The sequence below is a fragment of the Dromiciops gliroides genome, chromosome 3, assembly GCF_019393635.1.
Source record: "Dromiciops gliroides isolate mDroGli1 chromosome 3, mDroGli1.pri, whole genome shotgun sequence".
Lineage (NCBI taxonomy): Eukaryota > Metazoa > Chordata > Mammalia > Microbiotheria > Microbiotheriidae > Dromiciops > Dromiciops gliroides.
The window spans coordinates 623352024-623375770 of record NC_057863.1 but is presented as its reverse complement, the minus strand read 5'-3'; the positions used below and the strand labels follow the sequence as shown (position 1 = coordinate 623375770).

The window sequence follows — 23747 nt, the reverse complement described above, 5'->3', positions numbered from 1 at the left end:
TAAGCTCCCTGCCAGCTCTGACATTGTGGGTTCTAAACTCTTTCCCAGCATTCTGTGTTCTAAGCTCTCTCCTAGCTCTGCCATACTATAATCTTGTGATTTTAAACCTGACACTGAGGCTCTAATCTTTGGTGGGGTTAGTGAGGGAGGCTGAAGAGCCTCGGGTCTCTTTCTTTTCACATCAGGGGGCGTTGTACTTAAGGAGCTAATTTGCTCAAACCCTCATTATGTTTCAGCTTGGTCTGACTCTTTTTTCAGAACCCTGGCCTCACAGGGGGACATATTGACCAAAGATTTCCCCTAGAACATTCTGCTGGGGCTCTCTTGATATAGCTCCACCCTTCCCCCCTCTGCCCCTTCCCTCCAAGTGAGATGAGGCTTTCCCCTCCCTGACTCAGCTTGGGGTACAGGTCTGTTTCAGGAGAAGCCCCATAGTCTTCAGAATAACATCCGAACATCTCTGGAGAAGAAGAAAAGGGGATCAGGACCTGCCTGGGCTAGCCGGAGTGAAGTGCCCCAACAGGGTGGGTATGGGAGAATCTAGGGGAAGGAGGATTGGGGAGGAAGAGCTAGAGGGTTTACTGGGTCTGCCTCCCTCTCTCTCCCCTCCTTCCTCTCTCCCTCTTTCTCTTCTTCCTCATTCTACCCTCCCTTCCTCCCCCTTCCATTCATTTATCCTTTCATCATTCCATAAGTATTTCATGCTCACCCTGTATATATAGACTCATGCTAGATGCTAGAGAAGATTCACGATTTAGAAAAAACAGATTCTCTGTCCTCATGAAGCCTACTGACTGGTAAGGGAATAAGATACAAATACAGCTAAGCACAGTACACCATATCCAGTGATAAATACAACAGAATGGTGGCCACTAAACATTGATAGAGGGTCAGTGAGGCTAACAGTTATAACCATCTGGTAGGATCAGGGAAGGGTTCTTGGAGGAGGAGGAGGAGGCAATGAATTGAGCTTTTAAAAGATGGGTGGATGACTTCAAAAAAGCCTGGAAAGACACGTGTAAAATGATATATTGGGAAGTGAGCAGAACCAAGAAAACACTGTGCACAGAGACAGCAATATTGTTCGATGAAGAACTGGGAATGACTTGACTATTCTCAACAATACAATGATCCAAGATAATGCCAAAAGAATATTGATGAAACATACTATCAACCTCCAAAGAAAGAACTGATATTGATGGAACAGACTCCAAGAAAGCTGTTTTTCACATTCTTTCATTAAGTGACAAACATGGTGATGTTTTGCATGATCATATATGTATAACCCGTATAGGATTGTTTGCCACCTTGGGAAGAGGGGGAGGGCAGGGAGGGAAGGAGGGATAGAGATTGGAACAGAAAAATCTAAATAAAAATGTTTAACATGAAAAAAGAAGATGGGCGGGAGTTCAGTAAGCAAAAAGAGAAGAAAGGACATTCCAGACATGGGGACAGTGAGAGGAAAGCTAAGGAGAATGGGGAAAGCAAAATTTGTGTCTGGAAGACAAAGAGTTCTCCCCCAGTAGAATGTATGTAAGTTCCTTGAGAACAAGGTCTTGGGATTTCCAGTAACGAGCACAGTGCCTGGCATATATGCTTAATATGTAAAAGAGTGACAATATAGGAAATTAATACTTAATAAATACATGTTGATTGATTGATGGAAAGGAATCATATGAGATAAGGCTGGAAAGGTGGGGTGGCATCAGATCGATTGTCAGAACAATGCATTTGGCACAAGAAAGCGAGTGCTATACTTGGAGCCAGGGGAGCTGGGTTCAAATCCTAGCTCTGCTACTCACTACTGGTCTGACTTTAGGGAAGTCACTTCACTGGTTTGAGGTGCAGTCTCCTCATCTATAAAATGAGCATGTTGAATTAGATGGCTTTCATGATTCCTTCCAGCTCTATTCATGACTCAGTGGAGGGGACAACAGTGAGCTACAGAAGAGTTTTCAGCATAGGAGTAACCTGTTACCACCAAACAGTAATGGTACAGTTGCCAGCTGGCCTCGGAAGTGGGGGATGAACAGACTGAGGTCCCAAGAGTTCAGGCCACAAGTGTTCCCTTTCCACTGGGAAAATCTCACTCACATGGGGAAAGTCAAGCCCTGATACACTAGGACAAAGAGCTGGGAAAGGAGTCCTGGAGCCTCTGACCACACAGAGTGAAACTTCAGCCTCAGGCAAATGCATTGACCCAGATGAGCCTAAAGGGCAGCTGGTGCATTAAAAGTAAGGACATCAGGGGCATCTAGGTAACACAATGGATAAAACACCAGCTCTGGATTCAGCAGGACCTGAGTTCAAATCCAACCTCAGACACTTGACACTTACTAGCTGTGTGACCCTGGGCAAGTCACATTGCCGCCCCCCAAAAAGTAAGGACATCCATGCCAAGCCTACTATGCACACAGCTTAATATACATTTGTTTACTTGATTCAATCTGTACAATTAAAATATATATATAAAAACATCGAGAGAGAGAGAGAGCAAGAGAGCACATTTATTAAGCTCTTCCAGGTACTGTGCTAAGCACTGTGAATACAAATTCAAGCAAAAAAAAAAAATACAGCCCCTGCCTTCAAAGAGCTTACATTCTAATAGGAGAAAAAAAGGAATAAAAGAAAGCTGAAAAAGGTTGAAGAGGAGAAGGTGACTTCTAGGGGACAAGGTGAAGAAGTCTAGAAAGTCAAGTGTGGAGCCAAGAGGGAAATAAGTAGGGGTGGCTTGGGCACTTCCTCAAATGGAACCCACCAATTAGAGAAGCGGGGGAGAGGGATAGAGGCATCTCCCAGGATGAGAAGACCAAGGAGGTGGAGGCATCTTCCGGGGAGGGATACATTAGGAAATGTAGATGGTTTCAAAACAAAAGAGCAATACAAATTTAGTTTTTACAATACAGGTGATACCAAATGACAAACAAGAGATACCAAATGACAATTTCCTACCACAATTTCTCTCTTTGAAATGAGGTGTTAGAGCAGATAGTATCTCAGGTCCCTTTCACCTCTAAATCTAAAGTCCTATGTGTAAGTTTGAGATGCCATCCTGGCATCCTGGGCTTTGGGGAAGTCAAATTGAAAATACAGGGATTGGGAAGAGAGGGGGGAAATGTCAGTACCTTTCTCTTGTAACTCTCCTCTTTTGTATCCCTTAGAACCCCGAGGCACTGTTTATATCTCCAAGGCCAAGAGCAAGGGTAGACCAGCAATCTACAGGTTCTCTCTCAATGCCAGCCTACCTGCGCCATGGCAGACTGTGTCCCCTGGGGATGGGGAGGTGCCCTCCTTTCAGGTGAGCCCTCCTCTGTTTGGGTGTCCTGGGCTGCTGGGCTCAGGCTTCTGGGGGATCCCCACTAAGCTACTGAGCACACTTATGCACTGTCCTGCTCTTTCCTGGCCTAATGGCAAGAACTGGGATGTGGAGTTAAGGGACCTGGATTCAAATTCTACCTTTGCTGCTTAATCCTGATGTTACCCCGGACTTCAGTTGCCTCATCTGCAAGTTGAAGGGGTTAGACTTGGTGGGATCTGAGGTTTCTTCTAGTCTATATCTATGATCCATCCCCTTGGGGGAGTAGAGTCAGATTTTATCCTCCAGGGAACCTCATCTTATAATTACAAATCATATTTTTCTTTCCTTTGTCCCTTCAATCAACATGATCCCATTGGAACTTCATGGCACCTCTGAGAAAGGCAGGGCAGTGATTATCATCCCCATTTTATAGATGAGTAAACTGAGGCCCAGAAGAGCCTCAGGTCCTGGTTGAGCCCAGACTCAAAACCCAAGTCCTCTCTCTCCTGATTTCCCATCTGGTTGCTCTTGAGAAGTAATATTTCAGAATGGATTGAATGAGTAGTAGACTTGGAATCAGGAAGATTCCTGATGAACACGGGCCAGTCATTGTATTTCTCTGAAACCTTGTTTCTTCATCTGTAAAATGGGAAGAAGAATGTCTGGAGGTACTTATCCCCCAGGGCCATTTTGAGGCTCAGACAAGATGACCCGCACAAATCTCTTTTTAAACATTAAAAGAATACAAACATCAGTTGGTGCTGTTGTTATCATTGCCACATCCCTTATTGCCTCCCTATATTATGGAATGCCAGCCCTATATTCTTTCTACCCAAAGCGATGCCCCCACTCAAACTGGCCAAGGATTGGGGACTCTGCTTTGGGCTGAGACAGGAGGGATCCTGAGGTCTTTGATTGTCAACTGAATCCAGGCAACAAATCTTAAGCATCTGCTCGCATCAGGCATTGTGCTTGGCCATGAGAATAGGGAGAAAAACAAAACATGCCCTACCCTCAAGAAGCTTACATTCTATGGGGGGAAAACAACTTGTGAACACTGAAATAAATGTAAAATAGATGGGTAGTAATTTGAGAGGGACCTTCAAGACCAATGGGAAAGATTCTCTAGTGGGCAGTGGAGGTGGAAAGATGAATTGTAGAGGTAGAGAGGGGGAAGGGGCTGGGGCTGGGATGGCCCCTGGAGTTACGTGTCTTGTTTTTGTTAATTCACTGCGTAGGTGTATAGAGTGCCTTACGGTAACTTCACCAAGAAGCTGACCGCTTGTATGTCTACAGTAGGGCTGCTCCAGCAGATGAGCCTCCGGAAATGGATGATGACATCTTTGGCCTGTGATGCTAAGAGGGGCTGGAAATTTGACTTCAGCTTTTATGTGGCAGCCAAGGAACAGCAGCGAACCCGGTAATATGACCTAGGCCCTCGTGTGGCAGATGGGACATGATCTCTCCCAGTCTCCTGAGCCTTCCGTCAGGGGAGGACCCATGGGAAGACTAAGATGGTTGAAGGGGCACTGGCCTAAGCTGGTTACTGTCAAAGGTCATGGAATGAAGTATCCAGATGGCACTTCTGAGCCAAGATGGGAATTGTGGTGGAGAGAACACTAGACTTGGAATCAGAAAGACATGGCCTTCATTCCCAGCACTGGCATGTACTAGCTGAGCCTCAGTTTCCACATCTGTAAAATGAGAGAATTGGAAATAATGGCCTTCAAGGTCCCTTCCAGTTCCGAATCTATGGTCTTATGACCTGGCCTCGGTTCCCAGCTCAGACATTTTCTAATAGTATGACCCACCCTGTAACCTCTCTGTGCCTCAGTTTCCCCATCTGTAAAACAATGCAACTGGATGCAATGGCCTGTAAGGTCCCTTCTAGCTCTAAATCTATGGTTCTATGACCTAGCTTCAATTCCCAGTTCAGGAGGCACTTGCTGACTGTGTGATCCTGGACAAGTCACTTGGGATCATGTGATCATCGATTTGTAGCAGGAAGGTATGGACTTGCTAGGCCATCTATTTCAACTCCCTCATTTTACAAATAAGGAAACCGAGGAACAGAAAGATTTTTTTTAGTGACTTGCCTAAAGTCACACAGGTTATCAGCAGCAGAGCTGGGGTCTGAACCCAGGTCCTCTGGTTCTGGTCTAGCATTTCCTCCATTATGCCACACTAACAGAGCCTCAGTTTACCTTTCTGGCCCTCAGCTTCCTCAGCTATAAAATGGAGCTCACAATAGAACCTACCATGTGGATTGTCGTGAGGCTTAAATGAGATACTTTATGTCACGTGCTAGGCAAACCTCAGAATGCTATGTATCTGGCAGCCATTGCCATCACAGACGGGCACCAAAATATTATTAGCATGGTCATTCACATGTCCCTGTTCACTCACAGAAGAAGGCTTTCTTGTTACTCATGTCAATCAGCTTTGCTCAAGCTCAGCTGCTGGTATAAGGCTGCTGGGAATGCTGAAGCCAAGCTGGCCTTAGAGACAACTGACTCTGGGTTCAAATCCCACTTCTGACGCCTACTGGCCGTGTGACACTGGGCAAGTCATTTAATCTCTTAGTTCTCTAGATAGAGAGCCAAAGCTGACCTGCATTGGTAGATAATGCCAATGAAATCACCCACAAAAGTTAGTGTTATCTCATTCTTCTCCTAATTCAGGGGGGCAGGACAGAGTCAGAGATCGTGGATTCAGATCCTATCCCTGATGCTTAAGACAAGTCATTTAACTTCCCTGGACCTCAGTTTCCTTATGTGTAAGATGAGCCAGAGAAAGACTGGCAAACTACTCCAATATCTTTGCTCAGAAAACACCAAATGGGATCAAGAGTCAGATACAACTGAAACAACTGAACAACAACAATGAAAAGATATTGGGGGGGGCAGCTAGGTGGCACAGTGGATAAACCACTGGCCCTGGATTCAGGAGGACCTGAGTTCAAATCTGGCCTCAGACACTTGACACTTACTAGCTGTGTGACCCTGGGCAAGTCACTTAACCCCCATTGCCCTGCCAAAAAAAGATAGAAAAGATATGGGGGAGGGGAGGGTTGAACTGCCTGTCCTCTGACATCATTTCCAGCTACAAATCTATGATCCAAATAGTAATGGCCCATGACCCTGTTATTATCCTTAATTTTTTTGGACTTTTACACAGGAGGATAAAATTCTGCTTTTCGTAATAGAATAAGAATGTCGGGGTGTGACCTCATCCCTTGGGGGCTGTAAGACTCTTCAGTCGAACTCTAGAAGCAGTTGAGTGATGGGAATGATGTTATAATTGTCAGCACTGTCTCCCCTTCCTGATTTCTCCCCCTCCCTCCAAAAGGGTTAAACTATAGGATGTATATTCACTTGATGGAAATAGTTCCTTCCATTCCAGTGAATATTAGATACCATGGTGGCCAGAGCACCAGCCTGGCCGACAGTGCCAGGAAGCAGGGGGATGGATGCTATGGCAACAGAGTGCCCTATATTGCCTGAAACATCTTAGGTGAGGAGGTCAAGGGACTTGGGGTAGGAAGAAGAATAAGAGGAGCTAGAGAGGCATTGTGCTGTGATGACGAGAATTCTGGACTTGAAAATAGGCAGATCTAGGTTTCATTTCCAGCCCTGACACTTATGTGAACACAGACCAGTTGCTTCGACTTGGAGACTCAGTTTCTTCGTCTGTAAAATGGGACCAGTAAGAATTATATCATCCATCTGAAGGGATTGCTATGAAGAAAGGATTTTGTGACCCTCAAGACTTTTGGAATATGAGATATTAGAAATAAGAGTCTGGTTCCAGCTCAGGACTGTATCAAGTTTCCTCCCTGCACATACCTGGACTTCAGGCTACATTTAAACTTTAGCACCAAGTCACCTACTTAGAATGTTGTAAGACCTGGAGGGGGCTTAGAGGTCACCCAGACCAACCCCCTGGTTTTATGGATGAAGCTACTGAGGGCCAGGCAGATTAAGGGATTTGCCCCCAAGGTCATACACATTACAGGAGGCAGAACTAGCTTCACAGCCACTGATCTCGGTGGTCATGCTCTCACCCTTAGGTCATGTTGCCTCCCTAGCATTCACACCTCTTAGAGATCAAATCCTTTCCTGTATTTTTAAAGGTCTCTGGGGAATCCCTCCGGTACTTTCCTGCTATAGTAATGCCGACCACCGCCTCTTCTGCATGAGCCCTGACTCAGTGTTTACCTTCTCCCACCCACATTCTTCACTCTCTTTCCCTTGCAGGAAGTTATATTTTGCCCAGTCCCATAAGCCACCATTTCATGGGCGTGTGTGTGTGGCGCCCCCTGGCTGTCTTCTCAGCTCCAGCCCAGATGGACCCAATAAAGGCTTCCTTTATGTGCCCAGTGAAAAAGGTGAGTAGTAGACCGGTCCAATAGGGATGGAATAGTCACGGTTTGGTTGGGTGGGGAGATATAGTATCAGCATCCTGTGTCCCATTCCACCAATTCTCTTCCTCTCCATCCTCCTCTCTGCCAGCCCCCAAGACCCGGCTCTCTGCAACCTCAGGCTTCAATCCCTGTGTGAACACTGGCTGTGGAAAGCCTGCTGTACGGCCACTGGTGGACACAGGTGCAATGGTCTTTGTGGTCTTTGGCATCCTTGGTGTCAACCGGACCCGGCACTCTGACAACCACGTTATTGGAGACATGGTACACAGCCCCTCCATCTGGGAAGCGCCATATATTTTGATCCAGAGGAACAGGGAGCAGGTGGATCTGGGAACTGGGGAGCAGCATAACGTAGTAAAAAAGGGCACTGACTTTGAGATCATAGGATAGACCTGGAGATGACCTTAAAAACCAACCACTCGGGGCAGCTAGGTGGTGCAGTGGATAAAGCACCGGCCCTGAATTCAGGAGGACCTGAGTTCAAATCTAGCCTCAGACACTTGACACTTACTAGCTGTGTGACCCTGGGCAAGTCACTTAACCCCCATTGCCTCACTAAAACAAAACAAAACAAAACAAAAAACCCAACCACTCCAACACCCCCATTTTAGAGATTAAAGAACTGAGCCACATCAAGGTTTAGCATCTTGTACAAAGCCACAGAGTTGGATATCCAAGTCAGCATTTGAACTCAGGTCCTCTCATATCATAGAATCTCAGAAATGGAAGCAAGAGACATGTGGGTTCAAATCCCAGTTTTGGCACTTCTTAGTTGTGTGGCCTTCCAGACATCACACCACCTCTCTCCCCCTCACCTGTACTGTGAGAAATCAATCAACAGACATGTTCAGTATATATGGCAGGCACCATGCTAGATCTTGGAGAGAAAAAGACACCATTGAAGAGTCCCTGTCCTCAAGGGGCTTATAATCTACCTGGGGAAATCAATCCACCGAACAACAAGCCTTTACTAATTACCTATTCGTGGATATGCAAAGACAAGAAAATGAAGACAGCCCCTGACCCTAAGGAGCTTACATTGGGGGGGAGGGCGGGAAACAAGATGTATACAGAGAAATAAATTATATATATAATTTATATATATAAAATTTATTTTTCTGTATACATCTTGTATATATATGTGTGTGTGTGTGTGTGTGTGTGTGTGTATTTACCAAGTAATTTCAGGTGGGGTAATTTACAGTCATTTCACTAACAACTTGGAGTCTCAGGAAAGGCTTCATCTATGAATCACCAAAGAATCATCCATCAATCAACAAGTATTGAGTGAACAATTACCATGTGTCAGCCACTTCCATAAATGCTGAGGATACAAAGAAACACAAAAACATGTGCCTGCCCTCAAAGAGCATGCCCTCTAATTCATTATTAATTAATATTAAAATATTAATAAGGAGATAACATGAAAATAAGTACATACATGCAGAGGAGGTGGAAGGTAACTTCCCAGGGGAAGCAGCAAATATAAAATCCATGCAGGGTAAATGTAAAGTCATGGGACAGAGCATTGACCTCTGGGGAGGATGCAGAAAGGCTTTCCATAGAAGGTACACAATGAGCCTGGATACCCTCCTGAAATGGAGGGTCTGCCAGGAGCCAGTCAGAGGGAGAGGCAGCAAAGGCGGAGGGCACTGCCAGTGGGAGAACTCCAGGGGTAGAGCGAGGCTTCAGGATGAAGAGCTGAGGCTTGGAAGAGAAGGTAACAGCCTTCCAACACAAGTGGCCCCTCACCCTTAAAAGTTCTTGTTGACTGACTAACTTCCAGGGATTCCCATGAAGGACTAGGCAAAGTTGAATTCTAAGAATCGATTGACCCATAAGTTTTTAATTTGGTTTTTTTTTTTTTTGGTGAGGCAGTTGGGGTTAAATGACTTGCCCAAGGTCACACAGCTAGTAAGTGTCAAATGTCTGAGGTCGGATTTGAACTCAGGTCCTCCTGACTCCAAGGCCGGTGCTCTATCCACTGTGCCACCTAGCTGCCCCGACCTATAAATTTTTGTAGACGGTCTGTTCTTCATCTATAATCCTGGGTGATGGAGCATGGTGAGCAGGCAGAGGCAAGGTGTGAGAGAGGAGAGATATGGCCCTGCCCTTAATTTACAGGTGTGTTAGGGGCATAACATTCAGATTCATGATAGAGTCTGGGAGCAAGGGCCAGCTCATGTTTGGGGGTAGTGGAAAGAGCAGGATTTGGTGTCAAAGGACATGAGTTCAAATCCTGGCTCTGTACTTAGAGTCTTTGGACTTGATAGAGTTGCCTGGCTTCTCTGGACTTCAGTGTCTTCATCTGTAAAATGAAGGGGCTGTATTCACTCCATGACTTCTTGAGCCTCTGCCAGCTCTAAGTCCTGTAATCCTGTGAGCTCCTCAGGTGATCAGAGAAGGTGGTCTCGGGGAAGGCAGGGGAAGTCAAGGAAGGCTTCCTGGAGGGGGTGGGACTAAGCCCCCTGATGGTCATTGGCTGGGGACCCCCTCATCTGGCCCCATGTGATTGGTCCTGGCTGCCTCTGTCTCCTTGTGAAAGGGCAGCGTTATCTACGATGACACATTCGACCTCTTCAAAGAGATTGGGCACCTCTGCCGGCTGTGCAAAGCCATTGCTGACAACTTGGAGCTGGTAAAGCCGGGAGGGGCCCAGTGCCTCCCCTCAGGTGAGTGAAGACCCAGCCAGGGATGAGGGATGAGTAGATGGGAGAATGAGGGAGCGCTTTATTACCAAAGTGTATTCAGTCAGGGAGCGGGTGGCATGGGAAGAGGTCTCAGTGAGTCCTGGCTCTACCCCTAAATTACCGGTGACTTTGCACAGATTGCTTTCTGGCTCTGGGCCTCAACTTCCTCCAGGGGACTAGGGTCTAAACCTTGACTTTGCCACTTACTACCTGTGTGACCTAAATTTCTAATCTCTCTGGGCCTCAGTTTCCACATTTGTAAAATGAAGTGTTTGGACTGGGTGGCCTCTAAAGTTCTTTCTGGTTCTAGATCTGGGATCTTATGACCCTCATCTATAAAATGATGGGGTGAGGCTACATGATTCCTGAGCTCAACCTCATTTTCAGATTTCCATATCCGTCCCAGCTGTGACATTCTATGTTCTAAGGGCCCTCCCAGCTCTGACATCCTGTGTTCTAAGGGCTCTCCCAGCTCTGACATCCTATGTTCTAAGTTCCCTCCCATCTCTGGTATCCTGTGTTCTAAGGTCCATCCCAGCTTTGACATTCTGGATTCTAAGTTCCCTCCCAGCTATAACATTCCATGCTCTAAGGCGCCTCCCAGCTCTGGTACACTGTGTCCTAGGGCCCCTTCCCACTCTGATATGCTGTAATTTTAAGAAATAAAATACAGTCTTGCTCTGCGGAATTGTAGGACATCCTATAGACCTTAGCTTCTTAAACTGTGGGTCGAGACCCCATAAGGGGTTGAGTAACTAAATGTTGGGGTCATGAAAAATTTGGCACCAGGCAAAGGTTATATGTTTACCTCTTTTATGTACCTGTATACCTGGGGTCATGTAAAAATTTCTGGGGTGAAAAGGGATTGCAAGTGGAACAAGTTTAAGAAGGCCAACTGTAGGAGACATTTCCTCAAGAGGCTACCAGTGACAGGAAACACCCTAAGAGGTCTCGGTAGCATCCCCCTTACCTGCTAGAGGAGGTGCCCTGGAACACAAGGCAGAGGGGAAGACAGGCCTTCTCCAGACCCCTGGCCAGAAGCCCTGCAGGGGCTGCACCCACCTAGGACAATGCTCTGGATGTTTCCTGAGGTGGGGGTGGTTTATTCAGTGACAAGGGAGAAGGGGCAACCAAGGGAGCAGACAGAGGGAGCACTGACCACCTCCTGTAGCCAAACGCACAGAGAGTGCTGGCCACCTCCCACAGCCAAGCACTGGGAGGCGGACAAGCCCCAGCTCCCTCCTAAAGAGAGGGAGGGAGAATAAGCAGCCCTCCTTCCCAGGGCCCCACCCCCCATCCCCATCTCCTGACTCCTCCGGCCCCACCCTGTGTCTGTCTCCTCTCTTCTCTCTCTAGGTTATAGCATCTCCTCCTTTCTGCAGATGTTACATCCTGAGTGCAAGGACCTGCCTGAGCCCAACCTACTCCCCGGGCAGCTGTCCCATGGGGCTGTGGGCGTGCGAGAGGGGAAAGTACAGTGGATCTCCATGGCCTTCGAGTCGGTGAGGGGGTGGGAAGTATAGAGGCCTTGATACTCCACACACCAACCCCCTGGGTATTGGAGAGTAGCCTGGAACCACAGAAAACCATCCTTTCTATTTCTCTGCCCCATAGCAGGGTCAATCCCTGAGTCCTTTTGGAAAGTGAGAAGGACCTGCTATTGCTGGTCTCTCCAACAAAGCAGGGACCAATGTCAGGATCCCTGCAGCCCACTGAGAGGATGCCCTTGGACAGGGGAGCAGACCATCCTGTGTTCTAAGGGCCCTCACAGCTCTGATATTCTGTGTTCTAAGGATCCTCCCAGCTCTGAAATCTTGTGTTGTAAGGGCCCTGCCTGCTCTGACATTCCATGTTCTAAGAGCCCTCCCACTTTAGACCTTCTGTGTTCTAAGGACCCTCCCAGCTTGGACATTCTGTGTTCTAAGGGCCCTCCCAGATCTGACATTCTGTGTTCTAAGGGTCCTCCCAGCTCTGACAATCTGGGTTCTAAGGGCCCTCCCAGCTCTAATATTCTGGGTTCTAAGGGCCCTCTCAGCTCTAATATTCTGTGTTCTAAGGGCCCTCCCAGATCTGACATTCTCTGTTCCAAGGTCCTTTCAGCTCTTACATTCTATGAATGTACACCTATATTTTGTGTTTTACTGTGCCCATCCCTTGAACCACGATGACATAAAGGATAAGTAAGTTACTTATACCCCATATGGTGGGGAGAGAGCCTATGTCCAAATGGGGTGGGGAAAAAAAAAGGAAATCATGCCAAGTCCAAGGGAGCCTTAGAATCACAGAACTCTTGGTCTCTTGCAGACTACCTACAAAGGCAAGTCATCTTTCCAGACATACTCCGACTACCTCAGGTGGGAGACTTTCCTACAGCAGCAGCTGCTGCTGTCCCCAGAGGGCTCAGCCCTCCGTCGAGGCTTCCAAACCTGTGAACATTGGAAACAAGTCTTCATGGAAATCATAGGTAAGAGCCCCTCGGCCCCTGATACTGAAACCTTCTCATTGCCAATCTACTTTCTTTCATTGTCCCATCAACCTCCTTGGGCCCTGAAGGGAGAAAGGTTATGCCTCAGTGGAGGGGAGAGAGGCACCTCATCTAAAGATCAGTTTGGGAGCAGCTAGGTGGCACAGTGGATAAAGCACCGGTCCTGTATTCAGCAGGACCTGAGTTCAGATCTGACCTCAGACACTTGATATTTACTAGCCGTGTGACCCTAGGCAAGTCACTTAACCCTCATTGCCCCTCAAAAAGATCAGTTGACTAGACAAAGGAAGGAGTGGGGTGGGTTTGGAGTTCTAATCCCAGTTCTGCTGTTGGTCAGCTGGACATCCCTGACCAAGATGACTTGATGACTTCCCTCAGTGTGGTGGTAATAATTATGACCTTGCCTAAATCATTAAAAGCAGCCTCAAATACATAGAAGTAGGGGGCAGCTAGATGACGCAGTGGATAGAGCACCGGCCCTGGATTCAGGAATACCTGAGTTTGAATCCGGCCTCAGACATTTAACACTAGCTGTGTGACCCTGGGCAAGTCACTTAACCCCAATTGCCTCACCAAAAAAAAAAAAAGCAAATACATAGAAGTAAAACTAGACAAACACATCCATATTATTGACATGAAGCATTTTTTCTGGGTCACATGCTGGGTTAGATGTAAAAGGACCTGGGGTTTAGTCCTTACTAGCTCTGTGTTGTTGGACAAGGCTTTTAACCTCTTCAGTCTTAGACCAGCATGGAATCGTAGCTGCAACTTGTGGCCCAGGTTGAGATATTTTTATCAATATTTTCCCCCATCATTTCAGGTGTGCAAAGTGCCCTATATGGCCTAGTCCTCTCGTTGCTCATCTGTGTAGCTGCTGTTGCCGTGTTTACCACCCATATCCTGCTCCTGTTACCTGTGCTGCTGAGCATCTTAGGTATGGGGGAAGGGGGGAAAGCTCCTGGGGTCTCCACAGGGACTCATCATAGCACTTTTAAAACTGTTATATCGGGGCAGCTAGGTGGCGCAGTGGATAGAGCACCGGCCCTGGAGTCAGGAGTACCTGAGTTCAAATCCGGCCTCAGACACTTAACACTTACTAGCTGTGTGACCCTGGGCAAGTCACTTAACCCCAATTGCCTCACTAAAAACAAACAAACAAACAAACAAACAAACAAAAAAAACCAAAAACAAACCTGTTTTATCTAATTTGTTACTTCTAATAGGCTTCCCGTCAACAGGAAATCGAAGCCCTTCTAATCTTACTAGAAATGTTTGCAAAGTAAGAGTTCTGAGCTCTTAGTGTATATAGCTGGGCTTCTCCTACGAATACAAAGTTCGTGGGATTTATGGCAACTGGATTGCTCAAAAGCCTTTTTCTGCTTTCATTGGTATTTTCATAGGTTCATAGGTATTTTCTGGATAGGTAAGTTGGTTAGGGATAAGGGACCTTTGGATAATTGAGGTTCCATTTCTGTCTCTCTCAAGAGGCCCTTTGGCTTTCTGCGAACCACTCCATCATCTAGCCTCTCCTTTGGGCCCTTTTCTCTACTCCCACTAACATCATCTTTCCTTCCCTGACTCTTAGTCATATCCATCCATGGGAGCCTATCTTCTTGTCCATCTTCCCTATTCAATAGCCCTGGCCTTGAATAACCCAGTCAATAGTACATAGTGCAAGATTAGAAACTTAGCTCAAAGCACCCCTTGGTCGGTCCTTCTCGCCTATGGTCTCACTCTCTCTGCAGGCATTGTGTGCCTGGTGGTCACCATCATGTACTGGTCAGGCTGGGAGATGGGAGCTGTGGAGGCCATATCTCTGTCCATCCTCGTTGGCTCCTCTGTGGATTACTGTGTTCATCTGGTAGAAGGGTACCTGCTGGCTGGAGAAAGCCTCCCCCTCCACCCCGCTGAGGTGAGAACCTGCCTATCCCACCCCATTTACTATGCATCAGATTTCATCCCAGGGTCCACCATGCCATCCCTCAGCCCCCCACTAGCTGGAGTCAATGTTCCAGATTACTAGGGTTACTTTTAAGCAATCTTCCTAGTGAATGGGGTTTAGGATAGCAGATCTCAAATCTCTGCTAATGACTCCCCCCTTCCATACTCATCGCAGCAGCTGTAGTCATGATGATGATCATGTGATCATGACAACAATGACAATGACCAGGATGATGGCCAGTTACATTTATATTATGTTTCAGAGTTTACAAAACATTTATCCTAAGACAATTCTGCAAGGGAAGTTGTGCCAATATTGTCATACCCATTTTGTAGATGAGGAAACTGAGACTTAGAGAGGGGAAATGTCTTACCCAAGGTCATGTGACTAGCAAGTGTTATGTAGCTGGGACTTGAACCCATGTGTCTTGACTACCAACCAATCCAGTGTGGCTTCCATTATACCACATATACTGAGTTTAAGATCTGAGGGTGGGTGTTGCTAAAAGGCAACAATAGGTGAATTAACTTGGTGAATATTTTCAAGGGCATATGTATTGCCTAAGGAAAATGTAAGACTGAGAACATGAATGGAAACATTTCTTCTATGAAGAAACTCACTGAGTCCATGGGAAAATTTCCTTGCCTTTTTAATTCTGAGTTCTACACTGAAAATTCCCGTTGCTCATGAAACCACAAGTAATAGGGTTTTAGATCTGAAGTTAGAAGGGATCTGGGGTCATCTAGTCCAACTCCCTCATTTTACAGAGGAGAAAACTGAGGCTTAAAGAGATCAAGTGTTTTATTCAAGGCCACACAGGTGGTAAGTGGAATTTGAACTCAGATCCTATGACTCCACAGTGTGTACCAACCCCAAACAATGTAGTCAGCCTCACTCTACTCAATCCAACCTCACCTTGCTGCATGTTGGCTCTGACCGGGGTCCTGAAAAAATCCAAGTTAGAAGCACTCCAGATATATTTTTGAAAGGTCCTTTCCTGACCTTGGTAACCTTCCTCATTCCATAACAACAACTACTACTAGTACTAGTACTAGTACTACTAGTACTACCACCACCACCACCACCACCACCACTACTCCTCCTCCTCCTTCTCCCCTCTCCCCTCCCCCTCCCCTTCTGTCTGTCTGTCTGTCTCTCCCCCTCTCTCTCTGCCTCTTTCTCTGTGTCTCTATGTCTCTCATTATCTACACACACAAGCAACAGGGTGCATACATCACCTTACCTTACAAACACATATATTTCATAAATACACAATTATATTTCACATATACATACATGATGGGACAGTGTGACCTGACCCCTGTGGTTGGGGGAGGTGGTACTAGAGATAAGTAGGATCCACAAAAATTAACCCTATCCAGCACCTCCCAGGGTTGGTGAGGGTGGTTGAGTGGAGTAGGAGATGGATGCTAATCCAGTTGTCCATTCTGGAGTTCTCTTCATCCTCCACCCACTTTGGTGCCAAGTGCTGTCCCAGTAGGACTGCGGTGCTTCATGATTCACTGTTCATAGGATTTGCTTTTCAGGAAGGGTCTCCACCTACATCATGGAATCCAAAGAATGCTGACTTTGGAGACCTAGGACTGGAATTTAAATCCTGACCCTGCACCTTACCACCTGTGTGACCTTGGGCAGGTCTTTTTTTATTCATATGATCCTATGAACGTGGAATCTGGGACATCTCACAGGTTCTAGGTTCTCTCCTGATTGAAACCCTCCCCATCTCTCTTTTGTCTTGGGACAGGACCCAAGTGCCCAGCGCCAGTGGAGGACCCTGGAGGCTGTCCGCCATGTGGGTGTGGCCATCGTCTCAAGTGCGGTTACCACAGTCATAGCCACAGTGCCCCTGTTCTTTTGCATTATTGCTCCCTTTGCTAAATTTGGGAAGATCGTCGCACTCAACACAGGGGTCTCCATTCTCTACACTCTTACCGTCAGCACGGCCCTGCTGGGTATCATGGCACCAAGTTCCTTCACCCGAAGCAGGACTTCCTTCCTTAAAGCCCTTGGGGCTGTACTCTTGACTGGTAGCCTGGGCTTGGGTATCTGTCTTCTGCTTCTAAGAAATGGATACAAAATCCCCCTACCCAGTGGGACCAACCTCTAGTCCTAGGACATCCTCTACCTTTTCTTTCCTTTATTCTGACTTTATTTTTTTTAAGAGGGAAATTTTTTGTAAACTTTTTGCCTGAGGGAAAAACTGGGGGTGGGGATGCAGAGGGGAGGGAGGGGACTCTGGGGCAGGAAAAGCATGGGAAAGGGAGTCTGATTCTTTTACTCCAGAGGCACTTTATTGCATAGTAGGACACTGAACTCTTTATCCCTTTGGTCCTCGGACTAAGCAGTGTTCAAGACACAACAGAGGAAGGGCACAGGGCCCCTCCCTCCACTGCCTAGGGACAAAACTGAGGACAAAGTGGTAAATGGGAACCCAGTTGACAGATGGTGGCCACTACCCAGTGGTGACCTCTCAGACTATACTCTTGATCTTTCATAGATGTTGGAAAGGGCCAGTCCCCTCAGGCTCCTGAGCCACTGGGGGGAAGTGGCACTCCCACCAGACACCCTTCTCCCTATTTTTTAAAACAGAGCACAGCAGGGACAAGGGAACAGGAAGGTGGGAGTGCCCCTTTTTTGCTCCCTACCCAAGATACTGTCCCCTCTATCCTGAGTACATAAAAGAGGACTCCAGAGGACCCCTTCCTGGATTGCATGCTATCTTCCCCTTTTCCATCCTCCCCAGGGTCTCCTAAGTGCCCTGTCTGATGGTTCCAGGGTCCTGACCACAATTCACCCCAGATCAGTTCCCTTCCTTGGAGCCAAGAGTCCAGACTCATTGTCCCCTGATTCCCTGTGCCCATCCCCAGGGCCTAAGGTTGAGATAGCTTTGAAAAGAGGGGCCTAGAGAGCAATGAACATTATAAGGGAGAGATGAAGGCCCACCCACCCCTACCCACTTGGATCAGATGGTTTTTATTAAAGCAAATTGGAACTGCAGACCAGTATCATTAAGAAGTACATTTTAAGCATCGGTGGCTCCATCATTTTCTTAAAATGAAGATAATTAACTGTGCAAGTGGTGCTTATCCACCCAGCCCAAAGCGAAGGGGGCAGGAAACTCACTGACAATGGGACTAGGGCTGGATCTGCAAGCCACAGGGAAAATCTGCTTCCAAAGGAGTGTCTTAGAAATAGAAACGCAAAGCGGATCTAGAGCTCAAAGCAGCTTTTTGTTCCATTTGGCCCATTTTACAGATGAGAAAACTGAGGCCCAGAGAGACAAAGCTATTTGTTTGAGGTCACAGAGTTTGGAAAGCCAGCATCTGAACACAGTTGGTCTGGCTGCAAATACAGCTCTCTTTCTCCACATCATAATTCCTACAATCTTAGATCTGGAACTCAAAGGAACCTCGGACCTCATACCAACTCAAAGGGACTATCTAGTCTAGTCTCCCTCTTTTACTGATAAAAAAAAAAACTGAGGCTGTGTGTGGTTGCGGGGGGGTGGGGGTGGAGGGGCCGGGAGTAAAGTAAGTTGCCCAAGGTCAAACAGATAGCAAGCATTAGAGGCAAGACTTGAAGCCAGGTCCTCTGGCTGCCAAGCCAATATTGTCTCCACTATAAACCACTGGCAACATAGGATGGCAAAAATGGAATTCAATTCAGTTTAACTCAACAAGGACTTATTAGGCACCTACTGTGTGACAGGCACAATAGTGCTAGGTGCTGAAGAGAAAAAACACAAGTCTCCTCCTATGTTGGGGGAAGTGAGGTGAGGTGGGGGAACATGTACTCACAAACAAAACAGAGGGAGCATGAAAAGGAACTTGGGTTCAAACCCTGCCTCTAACATATTGACTGTGTGACCCTGGGCAAGTCACTTTGCCTCTTAGTTGCCTTCAGTCACACTCTTAACACTATAAATTACATGGATAGACAGAATCTCCTTACTTGGGTATCCTCTATACCTTTGGGTTTTTTTGTTTGTTTGTTTGTTTTGTTTTGTTTTAGTGAGGCAATTGGGGTTAAGTGACTTGCCCAGGGTCACACAGCTAGTAAATGTTAAGTGTCTGAGACCGGATTTGAACCCAGGTACTCCTGACTCCAAGGCCGGTGTTCTATCCACTGCGCCACCTAACTGCCCCCCCCATACCTTTGAAATCACAGTTCTGTTCCTTATTCCTATACAAAGCAATTTCTGCAGTGAGTTTCAAAGTAGCAAGTATCAATCAAGAAAGGCTTCCTTGGGGGCAGCTAGGTGGCACAACACCAGCCCTGGATTCAGGAGTACCTGAGTTCAAATCTGGCCTCAGACACTTGACACTTACTAGCTGTGTGACCTTGGGCAAGTCACTTAATCCCCATAGCCCTGCCAAAACCAAAAAAAACCCAACAAAACAAAACAAAAAAAAAAAAAGAAAGGCTTCCTTGAGCTGAGCTTTGAAGGGGGCCATGGAATCCAAGAGGATCAGGTGAGGAGGGAGAACTTTGTGGAAGGTCCTGGCATAGGGTCTCAGTGTTGGGATGCGTGCTAAGGAAGGCTTTTTTACACCTTTATCTCCAGGAGGGGCAGAAATAAAACAGAGCCCAAAGTCCGTGAGGACCAGGCTCGGTTGTTCAGTAGGCAACTTCAGAAGCATGCTTGAGGAGGTGAGAGCTCTAGGAATAGCGTTGTTGTCACGCATTCTCAATCTTTCTTGCTAAGAGTGAGAGTTTTTTCAGGATCTGTTTCAGTCATCTGAATTTCCAGGGCAATGAGATAGGTGCCCTCATTAGTCTCCACTTTCCAGGGAAGGAGGCTGAAGCTGGAGGTGGGTGGGTTAAATGACATGTCAAGGGTGACACAGCTAATAAGTGTCCAAGGCATGTTAGAACCTCTGATTCTAAGCCCACCACTGTGCGTTATTGCCACACCAAAGCTCAAGAATCCCAGGCCTTCATGCCCATCCCAGAGAAGGCTGCTTCTCTGGTTAACTGTACAAGGCCACTTGGATATCCCAATAGTTAGAGCTTGGTACTAAGCATCCTGCAGATTTGATTCTCACATCAGTTATTTCATGACCATGATCAACTCAGAGATCTAAACTATTATCCACAAAGGGGACTGAGCATAAGAATGTGAGTAACTCAGTAAAGTTTATCCCCACCCCCACCCCCAGGATGGGCAGCTAGGTGGTGAAGTGGATAGAGTGCTAGCCCTTCAGTCAAGAGGACCTGAGTTCAAATCTCACCTCAGACACCAGCTGTGTGACCTTGGAAAAGTCACAACCCCAATTGCCTTAAATAACCTTTCAGGGCCATCTCCAGTCATCCTGATGTAAATCCTGTCACCGGAGAAGAGAGTGAGGCTGATGACCTTGCATAGCCCTTCCTCTCACTTAAATCCAATTCAATGCAAGTCATGCCATCACCTCCCAATGTCATGGTCCTCTTTGAGAAGGAAGAACAAATAACAACAGCAACAACATCCTCCCAGGCAGAGATAAACTGGTCCATACATTGGTCAGTGATACCCCACTCATCCCACCACCCCTCCTTCCCCCAGAACTGACTCAGTCCTCCCACCTGCTCCTTGGCAGCATCTTTGTGGTGGGCAGATGGAGGGAATAGGCCAGATTGGGGGAGGGGGCTATGTTTTCCTTTCACAGTCATCTTTGCTGAGTCACCACCTAGTCCCTGCTGTGAGCTCAGCCTTCCCCAGCCAGAAACTGCCTGGGCTTCTTTGGGATGCCCCATTAAAGAATAAACTCATTCTATACCCACTGGACCTTCCCGTTGAAGAGCTTGTTCAGTTGTTTTGTTCTTGTCCAGCTCTTCCTGACCCCATTTGAGGTTTTCTTGGCAAAGATACTGGAGTGATTTGCCATTTCCTTCTCCAGCTCACATTACAGATGAGGAAACTGAACAAACATGGTGAAGTGACTTGCCCAGGGTCACCCAGCTAGTAAGTGCCCAAGGCTGGATTTCAACTTGGGTTTTCCTGACTCCAGGCCTGGCACTCTATGCACTTTGCCACCAGTTGAAAAGCTGCTCCCTTTTTAAGATTAAAAAAAGTGTGTTGGTTGGTGTGGGCAGCGCATATTCTGGGTCTGGCTTTAGTTTTTTCCTCTGTAAAATGAGGGAGTTGAACATCCGTCCCACATATAACTTTATGATCTTTTCATCCTCCTTCCCCAGTGCCCTTGAACAAGTAATTTTCACCTCTCTGGGCCTCAGTTTCCATATATGTCAAATGAAGAAGCTGGACTAGTTGGTGGTCTTCTATGATTCCTCCCAGCTCTAAGTCATCTCACCCAGACTTAGGAAGGAGCCAGTCATGGGAGGGTGTAGAGTGAGTCAGAAGGAAGAAGGTATCAGAGACATTCAACTCCCAGTCCCGAGGAAAGGAAGCAGGGAATAGAAATATCACTGAATTTTAGAATGGATTCCAAGGAACCTCAAAGGCCAGCTTGTCCAAGCTGTACATTTCTCAGGGAGAACAGGGATAGCCAAGGAAAGATGAGGCTGCACAAAACCCTTGGGGCAGAGGTGGGAGGGTATGTATCGGAAATTAAGGGGTTGGTTTGAATTGGGATCCCCAAACTCTCCTGCCTTCCTCACTGCACTGAGCTGAGCTGCCTGATAGCTGGACTTTTATTTATTTGGTTTTTTTTTGCTTGCTCATTTGTTTATTTGTTTCTTTATACCAGAGAATACCTTAGCAGGGAGCTGGAAGGAACCTTAGAGATCATCTAATCCCACATTCTGATTTAATAGGTGAGGAAACAGGTTGGAAAGGTAAAAGGAAGATAAGATCATAGATTTAGAACTGGAAGGGACCTTGGGGCCCACCTAGTCCCACCCTCTCATTTTTTTTTGGTTGTGGCTTTTTTGAGGGGCCATAAGGGTTAAGTAACTTGCCCCGGGTCTCACAGCTAAGTAAGTGTCAGGTGTCTAAGGTCGGATTTGAACTCAGGTCCCCCTGGATCCAGGGATGATGCTTTATCCACTGCACCACCTAGCTGCCCCTTGTTTTGCTTTTTGAGAGTGGGTCTTCTCATCTCCCCCAAGCTGGAAGTTTAGTGGCCACTCAGACTCAATCCCATTACTGATAAACATGAGGACTTGACCCTGCTCCGTTTTTTTGACTTGGTCTGGTTCACCCCTCCACAGGCACACAGGTGGTTTCCCACTCCCAAGGCCTCTGCCATATTGGTGCACACATAGAATTGACTTAGCCACCTCAGAACTCCTGAGCTCAATCAATCCACCAGCCTCAGTCTCCACAGTAGTAGGGATTCCAGGCAGGAATTGCCATGCCTGAGTCATTCTCTCATTTTATCAGTAAGGAAACTGAGGCTGGGGAGATAAAAGGAAGGTGGAACCATGTATTTAGAGCTGGAAGGGATCTTAGGAGGCATGATCCCACCACCTCATTTTATTGATGAAGAAGCTGAGACCCAAAGTTAAAGTGACTTGCCCAAAGGTCCACAAGTAGGATCTGAACCCAAGATCTCTGATTCCAAATGGAACCTCCTTTCTGCTCTTCAACATTAGTTGACACCTGAGAGTAAGCCCCCAAAGGAACAGGATCCAGACTTCTGCTAAATGAAAATGTCATAGTTACTTTTAAGACTCCCTTATCTGAATTACTCTGAAGATTGAGCCAGGAGCTCAGTAGTTCCTGCCTCCTCAGCTACCGGCTACTAAAAGCCCCTGGGCACTGGGACTCAGGGGTTGGGAAAAGACCTTTGTGCTTAGGGAGATGAAACTGTCAGAGGTGTTATGAAGAGCTCAGCCTCCTGGACCATCAGCCCCAGGGCAATGGAATGAGATTGATGGGGGCAGAAACAGGGAGAATATAGGGGAATGAAAGAATATATCAAGTCGAGGTGACAAATTAGATGCTTAGGAAAGTAGAACTCTCCCTGAATCCCAGTCTTAAAAATGCCAGAGACCATGGTATTAATAGTGGGCATATTTGCATTGTATTTGCATAGCATTTGCATGTTATTTGATTAATGTCCAGTTGAAGAGAAACCCTCAGCTTACCTATTCCTTGTTTTCTTTTCCCCAGAAACCTGCTCCAGTTCCACTCATTTTTCAGGGAATGGGGAGGGAGGTGGGTTGTTTTAACGATTGCCCTGGAATAGCTGGGCTCCCTTTAGGTGAAGCCAGGAGTGACAGAAACTTTGGCTGTGAAGCGGTTAGCAGGAATGATGCCAACTTCTTCTCAAGCCTAGCCTGCTGCCAAGTGCCAACAAAGGATTTATCTTGCCCATCCCCTCCTGGATCCCCTGGAATTATGAGATCTTGGGCTCCAAAGCATAGGTCTGGAAGAGTTGTCAAAAGTCATCTACCCCACTTCCCTCTTTTTACAGATAAACTGAGGCTGAGTGGGTTTTCAGGACTGCATGCTGCTGCTAATTTACTAAATGACTTTGGGCAAGTCACTCACTCTCTATGGGCCTGAGTCCAAAAGCAGAACTCTAATTTTAGACATGGGATAAAAGAAAAAGGAAGAAAATGTTTTGGTCCTTTTGATCAGGTAGTTGCTTTCTTACTTTTTTTTTTTTTTGCAGGGCAATGAGGGTTAAGTGACTTGCCCAGGATCATATAGCTAGTAAGTGTAAGAAGTGTCAAATGTCTGAGGGCAGATTTGAACTCAGGTCCTCCTGAATCCAGGGCCAGTGCTCTATCCACTGCACCCCTAGCTGCCCCATGTGGATTGCTTTCTAAGGGGTCTATGTATAAAGCCAAGATCAAGATTCAAATTCCAGCTTTGCTACATCCTACCAGTGTGACCAGGAGCCTTGGGTTTCTCTTCTCTAAAATGAGGGGGTTGGATTAGATTATCTCAAAGGTCCTCCCAGCTCTGACTCTATGATCCTGTAATTTGAATCCATGTA

At 46.7% G+C, this 23747-nt stretch overlaps 1 protein-coding gene across 2 annotated transcripts in view; it reads left to right on the top strand.

Moving 5' to 3' along the window:
* DISP3 (dispatched RND transporter family member 3) overlaps window positions 1-17856 on the top strand; it is a 78822-nt gene extending 60966 nt beyond the window's left edge. For both annotated transcript variants that reach the window (XM_043990553.1, XM_043990552.1), the window contains exons 11-21: window positions 411-524; window positions 3162-3298; window positions 4537-4718; window positions 7555-7685; window positions 7810-7982; window positions 10267-10393; window positions 11768-11913; window positions 12716-12875; window positions 13717-13830; window positions 14642-14808; window positions 16604-17856. In XM_043990553.1, coding sequence (XP_043846488.1) covers window positions 411-524; window positions 3162-3298; window positions 4537-4718; window positions 7555-7685; window positions 7810-7982; window positions 10267-10393; window positions 11768-11913; window positions 12716-12875; window positions 13717-13830; window positions 14642-14808; window positions 16604-16966 — 1814 coding nt within the window. In that variant the 3' untranslated portion in view covers window positions 16967-17856. The remainder of the gene's footprint in view (window positions 1-410; window positions 525-3161; window positions 3299-4536; window positions 4719-7554; window positions 7686-7809; window positions 7983-10266; window positions 10394-11767; window positions 11914-12715; window positions 12876-13716; window positions 13831-14641; window positions 14809-16603) is intronic.
* Window positions 17857-23747: the final 5891 nt, after the last annotated feature.